This window comes from Euwallacea fornicatus, chromosome 5 (assembly GCF_040115645.1).
Source record: "Euwallacea fornicatus isolate EFF26 chromosome 5, ASM4011564v1, whole genome shotgun sequence".
In the NCBI taxonomy this organism is placed as follows: domain Eukaryota; kingdom Metazoa; phylum Arthropoda; class Insecta; order Coleoptera; family Curculionidae; genus Euwallacea; species Euwallacea fornicatus.
In genome coordinates, this window is record NC_089545.1 from 64927 (window position 1) to 79661 (window position 14735).

General features: G+C 34.7%; 2 protein-coding genes across 6 annotated transcripts in view; one reads left to right on the plus strand and one right to left on the minus strand.

Moving 5' to 3' along the window:
* The first annotated feature begins 5 nt into the window (after positions 1-5).
* Positions 6-14735, plus strand: part of LOC136339095 (midasin) — a 57998-nt gene continuing 43268 nt past the window's right edge. The window contains exons 1-19 of one of the 3 annotated variants that reach the window (XM_066282068.1): positions 6-82; positions 311-415; positions 477-724; positions 825-1061; positions 1161-1689; positions 1748-1911; positions 1971-3136; positions 3344-3827; positions 3919-4144; positions 4210-4722; positions 4933-5185; positions 5237-5538; positions 5599-5725; positions 5776-6085; positions 6139-6285; positions 6345-6699; positions 6789-7017; positions 7455-8083; positions 8242-8370. In XM_066282068.1, coding sequence (XP_066138165.1) covers positions 338-415; positions 477-724; positions 825-1061; positions 1161-1689; positions 1748-1911; positions 1971-3136; positions 3344-3827; positions 3919-4144; positions 4210-4722; positions 4933-5185; positions 5237-5538; positions 5599-5725; positions 5776-6085; positions 6139-6285; positions 6345-6699; positions 6789-7017; positions 7455-8083; positions 8242-8370 — 6126 coding nt within the window. In that variant the 5' untranslated portion in view covers positions 6-82; positions 311-337. Of the gene's footprint in view, positions 83-139; positions 416-476; positions 725-824; positions 1062-1160; positions 1690-1747; positions 1912-1970; positions 3137-3343; positions 3828-3918; positions 4145-4209; positions 4723-4932; positions 5186-5236; positions 5539-5598; positions 5726-5775; positions 6086-6138; positions 6286-6344; positions 6700-6788; positions 7018-7454; positions 8084-8241; positions 8371-14735 lie in introns of those variants that run through there. The other 2 variants (XM_066282066.1, XM_066282067.1) reach the window with 2 other exon arrangements.
* Positions 8507-14735, minus strand: part of LOC136339100 (uncharacterized) — a 30461-nt gene continuing 24232 nt past the window's right edge. For 2 of the 3 annotated variants that reach the window (XM_066282078.1, XM_066282077.1), the window contains 3 exons: positions 13109-13297; positions 12036-12260; positions 8507-10416 (listed from right to left, as the gene is read on the minus strand). In XM_066282078.1, the coding sequence (XP_066138175.1) occupies positions 10228-10416; positions 12036-12260; positions 13109-13297 (603 nt within the window). In that variant the 3' untranslated portion in view covers positions 8507-10227. Of the gene's footprint in view, positions 10417-12018; positions 12261-13108; positions 13298-14735 lie in introns of all 3 variants that reach the window. The other variant, XM_066282080.1, reaches the window with a different exon arrangement.

A 14735-nucleotide genomic window follows, 5' to 3' on the forward strand; every position in this document is an offset into this window, starting at 1 on the left:
ATTGTGGCAATTTCGTTTCCACATCTGGTTCAAATTACTTTATCTACATTGTGAAAAATATAAAAAGATTATTTTCACAAAGGTACATATATTTTAAACTGTGAAATAAACATTTATTGAGAAAAACACACAGTGTTATTGGATCACATGAACTACAAGGCTTTGAGCAAAGTAGATGTACCAACTAAATCCACGTTTTTTTCTTTGAGGTTATGCTATACCGCATATTTTGATGTTAGAATTGGGTAGAAATTTGTAATTGCTTCCCGTTTTTTTCTTACTATTTTCCTCAATTATTGGAAATTTTAAGGATAAAGAAATTCAGAACCAATTAAAAATGGAGGACTTATCAGAATTGTTTCAAAAATTGGGGAACTTTTGCAAAATCAATGAACAATTCAATATATTCTTTAAGGTAATCTTGAGTTTCTCATCTAACAACTTCTTATTTCTAAATTCAAAAACTATTTCTTCAGGATCTAGATTCAAAAAAGAACCTAAACAACGAGACGAGGGTTAATTTAATGTTGGTTTATATTGCCAAAGAAATAATAATCATTCCTCAATATTTTGAAAAAGTTTTGGAGCATTTTGCTAAAGAAACTCCAAAGCTGCTCATAGAAGCTGTTGCCTTTTCAAAAGACTTTCCCTTTAGTCAACCCAGGCACATTATAAATTGCATATTACTATCTAAGATTACTAAAGCCAGACCAGATTTGAAAAGGTAAGTATATTATTAAATTTGTTTATTGAGCTTGTGAGAGTTTAAAAGTATGGACTTACTTAGTAGATATATACTTAGCAAAGTTATGTCTTTCTTGCAGTTATGCCCAAAAATATTTTCAACAATATGCATCTCCATTTGAAGAAGATTTGACAAGTTCGTCAAAAGCTAAAAAATGTCGAATTACATTGCCTTATAATATCTACTTAAAAGATTTAAATATTGTTGAAGCCTGCTATTTTTTATTAAAAAGTGATGCAAAGTTTTATAGGCGAAAGTGGAAGTGGAGCATATTTATTAAAAAGTATTCTTTGCACACTGATTATAAAGTGTCTTGGTAAGTATGTCCAACATTGAAATTTGTTCTGTTAATAAGAAAATTTTGTATTTTTTTATCAGTTAAATGTTGTTTTCTCTTATTAATAATTGTTTGCAGGTTAGCCTGCCAAACAATAGCAATTATCTTAGGTCTCAATGAATCCAGTTTAAAATCGTTAATATCTCAACGATTATCTGAAGACTTAAATTTAAAACTCACTATTGAATTTGACAAGCATGAAAGTTTCACCAAAAACCTAAAAGATATTAACACATTAGACCAACATCCACTTATGCCTCGAGATTGTAAAAAAGCTCAAGAAGTTGTCAACATCTCTGGAATTTACATCTTAGCCCTGAGCAAACCAAAAAGGCCACTTTTGATAGAAGTTCCTTCAACTCATAATAATCTAAGAAAAATTGCTATTAGTTTATCTTGTGGCAAAGCCTTTTGTCTTCAAGGGCCTGTTGGGTCTGGAAAAACTGGACTTATAGAGCATTTGGCTGCATGCTCAGGCAGGGAATTGGGGGATACTTTCATTAAAGTACAGTTAGGTGATCAAACTGATAGTAAAATGTTATTAGGCACTTATAGATGTTCTGAAATTCCTGGGGAATTTGTTTGGCAACCTGGAGTTTTAACTCAGGTTTGTTTTAAGTCACTTATTAAAATAATTGGAAGAAATTTTTTTGGTTTCTCTTTAGGCAGTAATTGAGGGCAACTGGTTGCTTTTAGAGGATATAGACTTAGTGTCTATGGACATAGCTTCAGTTCTTGCCAGCTTATTGGAAAACAATGCTCTTACTGTACCAGGATATAGAGATTTAGTCCCAGTTACTCCTGGGTTTCAGTTGTTTTTAACTCAAAGGTACTTAATTTTAGATAAAAATTAAGTTTTAAGTTATTTATTTTTTTGCTATTTATCAGGCTTATCATCTCATCTTCTGGACAACACAAGCGTCATTCAAATGCCATGTACCTTCTTGAAAAACATGTTCTGCAAATAACTATTGATCCATTGACTGTTGCAGAGCTAAGGCATATTTTACATGTCAAATACCCTCAATTTGATACAATTGCTGAAAGGTTGAATAATGTGTTTGCATTATTCTGCTCAAGTAGAAATGATGAAAGTTATTTGGTCAAAAGGCCCAGCAGACTCATATCAATCCGAGATTTCTTTAAATGGTGCTCTAGAGCAGCCATTAATTATAATGTTAAAAGTCCAGAAAGTGCTTTGAGGGTTCTACAGGATGCCATTGATGTGTTTTGTTGTTCTATTCCAAGTGTAGATGAGGCACTTGGTTTGGCTAAAGAAATAAGCACTCAGTTGGGTATAATTAACCAAAAAGCTGAATACTTTTTCAGCAATTACAAACCTACAATGAAACTTACGTCAGACAGTTTCCAATCAGACAGAGTTAGTTTAAATAGAGAACATTCCATTTACAGCAAACAAACCAGGTTTTGTTTTACCCGTCCCTCTGCTGTTTTATTAGAGAGAATAATGTGTTGCGTAAATTTAAAAGAACCTGTATTGTTGGTAGGAGAAACTGGTACTGGGAAAACCTCTTCTGTCCAATACCTAGCCCATACTCTTGGCAAAAAACTCACTGTGATTAACATGAATCAGCAATCCGATTCTGTTGATCTTTTGGGCGGGTTCAAACCTGTAGATCTAAGAATCATACTAGCTCCCATTCGAACAGAGTTTGAGGCTGTGTTTAAGGATTTTTTTAACACCGAGTCAAACAAGGAATTCCTCAATAAAATTGCATTTGCGTTTAACAAGCAAAAAGTCCTTCATTTGATTTCAATGATGCAGAAAAGTACGGTCGCAGCTTTAAAACGATTGTCTACTTCACTAGAAGCCGTCAATGAATCAAGAAAAAAGAAAAAGGATCAAGATTTTTGCGCGAGATGGCAGAGTATCAATGAAAAGTTGAAGAAGGTGGAAGTCCAGTTGAAGCAAGGGAATGCTTTGTACTTTGCGTTTATAGAGGGAAGCTTGGTGAAAGCTGTGCAGGAGGGTTCGTGGGTTCTCTTAGATGAGATTAATCTCGCCACTGCTGAGACGTTGGAATGCTTATCGGGTATGGTTTGATGTTTTGAACAGTTGGTTGTAGTGATTTTTAAAGCTGTTTTTTTTTTATATAAAATACTAATAGTAACAATTTCAAAGGAATTTCTTTGTAGTTTAATAGACTAAATTATCTCTACTAAAAGTAAAAAAGTAAATAACTTCCTAAGTAATCAAAAAAATAGAGCGCAATTATTAAGGAGGTTTTCCATAATTTCAGGTCTCTTAGAAAATACATGTGGATCTGTATGCCTATTAGAAAGAGGTGATAAAACCCCTATAAAACGACACCAAAATTTTACCCTTTTCGCCTGTATGAATCCTGCAACAAATGTGGGTAAAAAGGACCTCCCGACTGGACTCCGAAATCGTTTTACTGAATTTTATGTGGACGAACTTACTGAAAAATCAGATCTAATATTGTTGGTCAGCAGCTACCTTGAAGCTATGGCTTTAGATGATCGAGAAGTGTCGAAAATCGTAGATTTTTATTTGCGTATCAGGAAAGAAATGAATTTGTCACTCTGCGATGGTATGGGGCACAAACCGCATTTTTCCTTGAGGTCTTTATGTAGAGCCTTGATGACTGCTTCAAAAAATCCGTGTGGAACTTTCAAAAGAAGTTTATATGAAGCGTTTTGTCTTAGTTTTTTAACTCAGTTAGATGCACGTTCATATGATATGGTGCAAGGATTGGTAGGAAGGTAAAAAAATTATGAAGTGATTCAGTTTCTGCATAAAATTGTTTTTTACTGTTATTTGAATTATGATTATACTTTTATTTCGTTTTTTCAGTTATTTGATTGGCGATGAAAAAAAAGTAAGAGCAATCCTTAAAAAAGGCATGCCAGAACCTAAAGAATCAGGAAATATTTTTCTTGAGTTTGAAGGCTACTGGATCAAAAAGGGCAACTTAGAACCCATATCACCTGATAATTATATATTAACTTCTTCTGTTAGAAAAAATTTAAAAGATTTAGCTCGAGTGGTGTCTATAGGCAAATTGCCAGTTTTACTTCAGGTAAACCTTTTTTCTAAAATTCTTAATTTAAGTTAAAATATGTAAACTTAAAAACATTTTTACAGGGCGATACTTCAGTAGGTAAAACTAGCTTGATAACTTACCTAGCCAAATCTAGCGGCAATAAGTGCGTGCGAATTAACAATCATGAGCACACAGATCTTCAAGAATACATAGGCTCATATGTGGCCGATTCCAGTGGAAAACTGGTTTTTAGAGAAGGCGTTTTAGTGGACGCCATGCGAAATGGCAATTGGATAATTCTGGATGAACTTAATCTGGCTCCTACCGATGTGTTGGAAGCGTTAAATAGGGTTTTGGATGACAATCGGGAACTGTTCATACCAGAAACTCAGGACACTGTAAAAGCTGACCCTAATTTTATGCTCTTCGCCACTCAGAATCCTCCAGGAGTTTATGGAGGGAGGAAGATGCTTTCTCGGGCTTTCAGAAATCGCTTTGTAGAGTTACATTTCAATGAAATTCCGCCTTCGGAGCTAGAGTCTATATTGCATCAAAGATGCGCAATGCCACTGTCTTATGCAAAAAAAATGATTATTGTGATGACTGATCTTCAGGTGAGAAAATGTTTTTTACATGACTTGATGATGTATTAAAATTCAATAATTGTATGGATTTATTATCTTCGACTTCTAATCCAATTTAGGTTCCGTTTTTTATATACAGCGTAGTTACAAAAAAATATTCGAATGGAATGTAAATATGTGTAGATGTGTAGAGTACCTTCTTTGCTGCAATGCACATGTAGTTTTAGTGAATGTTTCCAGGTACGACGTAGAGGTTCCGCAGCTTTTGCAGGAAAACAAGGATTCATTACCTTGAGGGATTTGTTTAGATGGGGTGAAAGATATCGTCTTGCTCAAAACTCTGCAAAACTTTATGATTGGGACCAACATCTGGCAGATGAAGGATATTTGGTTCTTGCTGGAAAAGTGAGAAAAAACAACGAGAAAAAGGAAATCGTGGACGTATTGCAAAAGCACTGGCGTAGAAAAGTTATATTAGAACGTTTGTTCTCCCGTGAGTTTTGGTCTTAAAATTTTACATAGAAATTAAAAATCTTTGTTGCAGTAAACGATAAAACTTCTACAGTTACTAAGCACATTTTGCAAAAATTCTACAATAATAGTGCTCGCTATCCAAACATAGTGTGGACATTCAACATGCGTAAATTGGCTGTTTTGATAGGGAAAGCTTTGGAGTTTAAAGAGCCCGTTTTATTAGTGGGTGAAACAGGGGGAGGCAAAACGACAATGTGCCAGTTAATAGCAGAAATTAATGGGCAGGAACTTACAGCTGTTAACTGTCATATGCACACTGAAAGCAGTGACTTTATAGGTGGTTTGAGGCCTGTTAGGGAACATTCAAAAGACGTAATGCGCATTGGAATTTTCTGAATCATGAATTCTTGTTAAATCAGTAAACGTTTTTAGAACAATTCTCTGTTTGAATGGGTAGATGGTCCTTTATTGAACGCCATGCGAAAAGGCAGTGTTTTCCTGGCTGATGAAATCTCGTTGGCCGACGACAGTGTTTTAGAGAGATTAAATTCACTTTTAGGTAACAATTCTCATAAAACTTTAGAGTTTAAAATAATTCAAATATTCTAGAGCCTGAACGAACTCTTTTGCTGTCCGAAAAGGGTATCGATCTTAATAACCCAAATAACTCTGAAACCTTAGTGGCACACCAAAATTTCATATTCATTGGCACGATGAATCCTGGCGGTGATTTTGGAAAGAAAGAGCTCTCCCCGGCTTTGAGAAATCGTTTTACTGAAGTTTGGTGCGAGTTGTGCACTGACCGAGATGACCTAGTGGCGATTATTAATAAAAATTTGCAAATTAACCCTGAATTTAATTTTGGGGAAAAGATGATTGAATTTATTGATTGGTTTAGGAATACTGAAATTGGAAAAAGGTGCGCTTTTGCCGTAGCAAATATGACTAAGTAGGATATATTTATGATTTTAGGTATACAGTGAGTATACGAGACATTTTGACGTGGGTGAATTTTATCAATCAGTGCACTGCGAAAATGTGTTCTGATAATGCTTACATACATGGTGCTCATTTAGTGTTTTTGGATAGTTTGGGATCTGGGGTCAGCAGTAATGAAAGGTAAGATCATACTATGTTCATGCAACTTAATAGTATCTTCTTTGATTTAATTATTTTAGTCTTCCTGTCTTGGAAACATTCAAAACCCAGTGCCTAAAATTTCTTAATACCCAATTCAGAAACTCTAAAGCTTCAAATTCACTCTCCATTTCTTTGAAAATTGTTAGTACCGACTTGCATTTTGGTATTGAGCCCTTTTACGTCACTATGGGTGAAGAAAAATCGGCATCAGAGATGTTTTCCTTTGACGCACCTACTACAATATCGAATACGCGTAATCTGCTCAGAGGAATGCAGTTGAATAAGGCCATTTTACTGGAGGGTAGCCCTGGTGTTGGAAAAACAAGCCTCATTACTGTATTAGCGAAATTGACTAGACACAAGATTTTTCGCGTAAATTTGTCCGACCAGACGGTAAGATGTATTGTTGATTGTTTTTTCTCAATAAAGTTTGGAAACTACATAAAAACCTTTCCCCACCTCTCAACTTTTTGTAATTTAAGGACATTTCTGATCTGTTCGGAGCCGATCTCCCACTAGAGGGTGGCACTGGCGGCCAGTTCACTTGGAGAGATGGTCCACTTTTACAAGCTTTAAGAGAGGGATGTTGGATATTGCTAGATGAACTTAATCTGGCATCTCAATCAGTTCTAGAAGGGCTCAATGCTTGCCTGGATCACAGGGGAGAGATATTTATACCAGAATTGGCGAAAACTTTCCATGTCCGGCCAGGTAAAACGATTAAGTGATATACAGTGTATCTTGGTAGAACATAGACAAAGGGGTACCAGAAATTCCTCAGGTAAAAATTAAGGCCGGATATCAATATCATAGCAAAAATCTTATTGTTCGTCATTTTTAACCGACTTCATATCTCTCACAGTTTTCGATATCTTCATGTAGTGCATCTTAATCTGGTAGACACTGTGTAAAAAAAAATATTTTTAGATTAATTTTCAAGCCCCCTACCGCCAAATCAAAACAATTTGTTGAATGTGTGATAAATCAGCCTTCTTCTCTTGACAAATTTGTGGCATTCTTTTGTCCATGTTTTTCAATAACACTTCGCGATCTAATTTTAATCGCTCTATATCTTTTTGAAATAGATTTTTTCTACCTTTTTAAACAGAAAATATTTAAGGATGTAATTACCAATATTTGTCTTATAGGAACCCGCTTCTTCGCCTGTCAAAACCCGATGAAAGAAGGTGGTTCTAGAAGAGGTCTCCCTAAGTCATTCCTCAACCGATTTATACAAGTATACATCAGTGCTTTCTCATTTCACGATATGGAAATAATCCTCACAAATCAATTCCCCTCAATACCTGATGAAATACTTAAGAAAATGATCGACTTCAATTACAAATTGGCAACGAGGCTTAACGAGCGTTCGTTCGGAAACAAAGGTTCCCCGTGGGAGTGCAATTTGCGCGATTTAATCCGGTGGTGCCAGGCTACATTACGCCATTTCGAAAGCAATCCATCTTCAGCCAAAAGATTAAGTCCTGAATACACTGCCCAGCTAATATACATCGACAGAATGCGTAGCATTGCCGATAAAAAACAGGTTGAGGAGTTGTACAAGGAAGTTATGGGCTGTGCTATCAAAGGATCGAACCCTGTAGGCTATATTGAAGAAGATCAAGTGCATTTCGGGGAGGTTTGTCTGAAGAGAGGTCAAGACAAGCTGAATGACAGCGTTTTGAAGCAAGGCGAAGGACATTTGATTTTGAGGGGACAACAGGGGGTCTTGCGAAGCTTGACGTATTGCGTGAACCAGAATTGGATGGCCATTTTGGTAAGGCGTTTTTTTCGCTTAAAGTAAATGGCAATTTCATGTTCCAAAATCATCTGCACAACTTTTTAGAAGTTTTTCTTTCAAATGTATAGAACACACTAACCTTTCAGAACTTTACTAAAACTATTAAAAGAATGCAAAAGTTTTTTTCGTTTCAGGTTGGAAACTCAGGCGTGGGCAAGAGCAGCGTGGTTAAAACTTTGGCCAATCTCGCCGGAAAAAGTTTAAGAACTTTGCCGGTGACTTCAGCGATGGATACTACTGATATCCTCGGCGGTTTCGAACAGGTAAGTGGGTTATTATAGTTTTCGGTTCAAGCTATGAAGTGTATCGTGAACATATGTTGTCACCGGTCCCATTGTTCAAATTTCTATTTCAAACATATAGAAATGAAAATTCATGTTGTCAATTTAATATTTTTATTCACATATTTCTCATATTTCTTCAACATTTTACAATAACTTACTTATTCTGTCATTTACACAGATTATTTATTTATAACAAAATTCCCTGGTTTTAAATTCTGTTAAATTATAAAATTTGCTATTAAGCCGATTTGCAATGTTCCCTTATTTGATTCATTTTATTGCAAGATATGTTACACTTTTTATATCTGGTGTTTCCGGAAGAACGTTTGATATATCTTTTTTTATTCGATTAATAGTTCTAATTATTTGTTATATTTACATTGACAAATGTCTCTTGTTTTTCACCAAACGGGACTGAGTTTTTGTATTAGTATTAAATATCGTCCATCGCAATTGAAGTCGTTATAAAAATTGTGATCATGCGAAACAAAACTCAGAAATTTTGTTAATTTAGCTGCAAATCTCCGCAAAAAAGCCAAATATAGTATTAAATCAGTATGTGGTGACGCCAGTTAGTATTTAACAAAATTAACTAAATATTCATAAAGAATGTAATAATGAATAAAGTAAAAAATGCAATTCAAACAAAATTTCTTCGAGTTAATATCTGCCATTTTGGAGGTATGGCATTCAGCTGAAAAAAATCTGTGAAAGTTTCTCTTGAGAAGTTTAAATGTTAAGATTGGCGTCTTATGAGATTCAAATCGATGTTTCCACAGACACCCTTTTTTACGATAAAAAATAATTATTGGGGGATCTCCTTCCAGAAACATCCAGTGCATCTAACGTATTAAGTTTATCGTGGTTGTAAAATGCACGTTAACTTATTAATTGCACTAAAGCAAAAAAAATGCGGTATTTTAATTGACAGAATTGGACAGTTCATAACATTAATTTAATAGAATGTTTTTCTTATAACTTTACATTTTTATTTACATTAATAACTTTCCAGTTTCATTTCGTTTGAGTTTAAATGTACTGACATTTTAGGCACATCGTTTGAGTTTTCTTAATTTATTAAGAAAAAGATTTGTTGATCGAGGATTGTGTTTGATTAATAGGTATTTTTTAGAATTTCTTCGTGGGAACAATACGAATTTATTGCTTCTTAAGTTGGTTTTTGTAACTATATAAATCTAGAAAATTCAGTGTTTCTTGAACCGTGCAATTAGATGAACTTTCAATTCACCTTTATTGAGTCAAAACTTTAGTTGCATTTTTTTTAATGAAAACACACTTATTAAGTTTTATGTCTTGCGATTTTTATTCGTAAATGTGGGTAAAATATAATTTGCAGTGCGCGTCAATGAAAATTCACTTAAACCTATTGAAGATCACAGAAATTGTATGGAACTAGATACGTGAATCAATCTCTAGCAAAACTAGTATTTATCATAGTGCATAACTTCCAGATTTTTTTCCACACTGTTTAAGTGTAACTAGTTGTGGACAAACTGTAAGAAATCTAATAATGATTATTGCCACTGCCATCAAGTGGATAACTAACAGATAAATAATAGTCATTCTTAAATGTTCGTTAATAGGATAAGTACTCTATTCTCTGCCTTTAAAGTTAATATTATAGTCAATTCCTTCCCGTACATAGTGCTTTTTGATTTGTTTAAAATAATTATTCCTATATTAGTCGTTTGTGTCTTAAAGTTTCATAAGTTGCATAGTTTCTTCTCCTTTAAATAAACTCTGAAATAACGAACGTATTGCAGAACTTATCCATGATTGTAATAATCCTGCTCGTTTTGTTCGCATTGTAATTAGTTATATTTTTGTTGAGCGATTCCAATCCGGCTTGTCCTTAACTTCATTATCTGTCGGTGATCCAAATCCGAATCTCTCCAAATCCGGACTGGCAAAGCGAGGTATTTCAATGTCTCCATTTAGGGGATCCAGGGGCAGTACCGAATCGGTGGTACTATCCGGCGACCAAAGACTCAAATCGGTGTTTCCCTGAAATTGCCACAACTGAACTTTTTAAATACATTTTTCCATAAAATCCAGTAATCTCCATTAAAACTTAAACTTAAAGTCGGTTAAAGCACACGAGAGCTTAAATAAGTAACGATTAGCCTGGCTTTAAACTCTTAAAGAAATTATTACCTACCAGCACAAAACCCCAAAAGTTTGATAAATTATTTAGCCTTCTTAACATAAGCATCCGCCTAACTCGAAACACAGCGAGTATCTAAAGTTTAAAAGCTTTTAAATGAAGTAAGAGGACAAAAGCAAGTATCTATAAAATATCTTGGGTAAGGGCTGTAAAGGAAGGAAGAGCTGCATAACTTAAATTTTCATATTGTTAAAGGGCGGCCTTAAGGAATCAGAATTTCAGGCATGTTTACTATTTCGTTCGTGTGCAAATTATAGACAAAAAATCAGTGGAGCAATTAATAAATTGCTAAGAATTCCTTGGCCAGTCGAAATGCATTTCCAAAAATTTATCGTATATGGTGTCTTTCGTTTACATTAGTGGAGGACGTAATCGAAATTCCTTCAAAGAGTTGACACACTCTTTTCAGAGAAATCCATACAAAATTTGATGTATTCTTTAGCCAAGAACGGCAATTTTCACAAGAATAATCAAGTTATTCCATTAAAACTTGTCACCATATGTTTTTAGTGGAGAAGCAGTTTATATGAACAAATCTATGTGGTTCAGTAGTGAACAACTACTTTATGGTGATCTTTGAAAAGAATATTTTGGACACCGCTATGAAAAAATCGAAGTACTTGATATGTGGATGACTTTTGTGTCATTTGAAGTCATGAGAAAAACACCAGGAAAACTAACTTGGAAATTTTTTAACATATACTTCAGTCTCACATATCGAAACATCAGTTTTGCAATGAAAATGCAGAAAGATAAACTGTTGTCTTTTTTAGATGTTCCTCTATGTAGACCAAATGAAAAATTAAGACTCACGGTTACCCAATAGAAACACATTTCGAAAACACAAGGTATAAACCACAGGTTTAATCATTTATCGAAAAGAGCTAACTTGAACAAAAAACAAAAAAATTAAAACGAGTAAAGATAAATTGTGAACCGTGGGAACTAAAAAAAGAATTAATAACGATTAAAAAGAGCTGGAATGAATATGGAACACATTATTTCTAAACAAACAATTCGTTCTATGAATTCTGAAGTTAGTGGAGGGAGTAAACACGAACTCAGACGTTATTTCTCTGACTCCTTTTTTGAATCCGATGTTATTTTAACTATCGTTCAAATGGTGACCAGTGAGAACAATTGGATGCGCTAACAAATTTCCTAGTTAGTTTGCTCCGTACCTCCAAAAAGGAAAAAATGTAATCACCATACAGAGAGAATACGCCACTTCTTCAGAAACGATGATTAAGGTGTTACGTTTTTAAAGTTAAAAAACTACGTGAAACCTAATGCTACCATCTAAGGCTTACCAGAGAGATCGTTAAAACCGCTTAGAAGTTTGGCAAATATTTCCAATTGTAGTGTGACAATAATCGAGTGATGCAGGATATACTATTGAAACATGTAGCTACACATGCAGCGCATTTTGTTACACCACTTACATATAATATTTAATTACCATTGCACTGTCGGGATGGGCGGGCATGGGTGGTTTGAGGCAGGCGATTTCGGGCACAGTCGTGCGTCTGGGCGGATCAGGTGGCGTGGGAACGGGCGGAGGACCTAACCAAATCGGAACCCACCCGCAGCAGGCATCAAGAGCGGCCCTTCGTAATCCTCGGTGCAGAACCAGGAACAACGTGGGATTCACGATTGCGTGTACATAGGATATGTGAAGGGTTATCTGTGTTACGAAAAAAAAAATTTACGTTTATGTCTAAAAATATATATATATCTAAAAGGTCAAAACTTGTATTGAATTTTATACGGGAACTCCTGAAACTTGATGCAGCATTTTACCGCAGACAACACTTGAACTGATATTATCTTGTGCTTGCAGTAAGTTTAATTGAAGTGGAGTTCTAGAAGGTTTGAATGTCGCTGCTTATTTGAGTGAGCTATATTTAGAAAATTAGTAGGCCGCGTAAATTGACTGAATAGAACAGCGAGACTATTTAAATGCACTATTCTGGGGCAAAAGCTTCATTAAGCTCTGTTAATGGTAAAGTGTATTATTTAAGAGAACTTTGCCTATAGCTGAATTAGGCATATGTTAATGAGAAGAAAAACGGAAATTTAGATTAGCATTTGTCTCCACTATAAGGTTGACAGTCGTAATTATTTAGCAGGGAAGAAAACTCTACTTTGCAGGCACATGTGCCTGATGGTTATGTTACATCTTTCATTTTCTCTTTGAACGCTTTATTCTTTTTATGATCTCGTTACTAATTTTTTTGACATTATTTTTTTTTTACTTCAACGCGTTTAACAAGCTGCAAGATCATCGAGTTTCACATAATAATTAGGTTTCCTTGTCAAGTATAAATCTGCACCCTACATCAACCAAACTAGTATAAATATTCATAATTATGTATTAGCGGTTCGTAAATTTTCCCCTAAGGTATTGCTTAATAATTAAATTGGCCCTACTGGTCAAAGGGCGCTCATCATCTCGCGCTAACTAATTATTATTATGACATGCCGACATTCTGAGGAAATTGACGAATTTCGTAAGGCGCCCGTTCTGCTTACCTCGTGCCCCAAAGGGTTGCTCCCGACAATGGGATGATTAATGAGGGTAACAATGAATAACGGTCCCCAAAACAAGACGTAGGCTGCTGTAATGACCAGGAACATTTTGACTCTTTGCACCCCTTCCCTCTCCATTTTTCTTAAATACTCCCTCATCCGCCTCTGTTCTTCTACCGCTCCGTTACTAGCCTAAAACGAACCACAAAATAATGTAAATACCCATTCAACAAACATAAATATACAAATTAAATCTTATTCTTCTTGCTTTTTTTTTGATAAATTGCTTTAATTTTGCAATTATACTTTTTCCGGTGCATATTCGCACATGAAAATAAATAAGGAAAGAACAATATGTAGCAATATCACAGACATGCCTCTATTCTTTGTTGTAATGCGTTAAATAGTTTTTCAATAAATGTATACTGCACAAAGAAGTCTTCGGTTTTTGCTTGGGCAATCAAAGAGGATTTTAAACTAATCCAGCAATAATTAAGAGACCTTGAAAGAACTCATTTAGAGCAGTGCAATTAATGCCATATGCAGCAAATGCACCAGAGCATAGCGTTTCGCCTTGGCAAACTGGGTTAAAAGGATTCTTGTTGACTAGCAGATACAACTTCAGGGGGATTAAATTAGTTTTTGTCATTTAATCGATATCTGATAATAGCTGGAGCCCTATATTGTAGCCGCGGAACAAATAAAACTCTATATCAATGATAATTTATAAGTGGCAAAGTTTCTCTATTACATCAAAAACGAGATAATGGGGGTTTTCTTTGGGATAAGTATCAAAAACAAATAAATGTATTTGGTTAGAAATTAACAGTGGAGGTGATGAGGTAGGTTTTTTAAAATATTTTGTTAGTACGATTATATACATTTCAAGGATATTAATTTATCAATACCTGTTTTGAGACAAGATAATTCAAATCTTTACGTAAGCCAAGTTGTTTTTTAGGATAATCTTACCTGGATATGTCATCAGATTTTAGTTGGTTTCAATTAAGACATAAAAAAAATAGAATTGAGACAAAATACAAACATATTTCAGTAGAGAACGATGTCAAGAGAAATTTCTGAAGTATCTGATTGGTCCAAAAGGAGGAAAAATACCTCCGTTCACTCCCGATTTGATTTAATCACGAACCGTAACAGCAGAGATGGCAATGTAAAGCTGGCATTTTTCGGAAACCATTTTCGAAAAATAAAGAAATTGCGGATCGATGATTTCGCTAAAAAGTTTCAAGTCTTTGTATAAAGAAAGAACAATTTTCAGCTTTTGGCTCTTTAAGTTGCTCCTTCTGTAATTTTTACGTAGTGTATCGATCTTTTCAACTTCTGATTAAAGCACCGGATTTTCATTTTGTGAAAGAATATTTGACTTGCCTACTCGAAACCTAACAAATATTCTCCAAATTTAGATGAGTTAGCAAAAATACAACAACAAATTTCGCTGAAGAAATTAAACAATATGCTTCCAGTATTCGTTGATCCGGGAACCCTTTTGTGAAGTTCTGTTCTGCGAGATGTGATATTAAATTAAAAGCTAAGCTTCCTAAATGTTTCATATTTCCAGCACGAGAAGTGATTAATCTTTCTTACTAGCACCATTAAATCATTACTAATT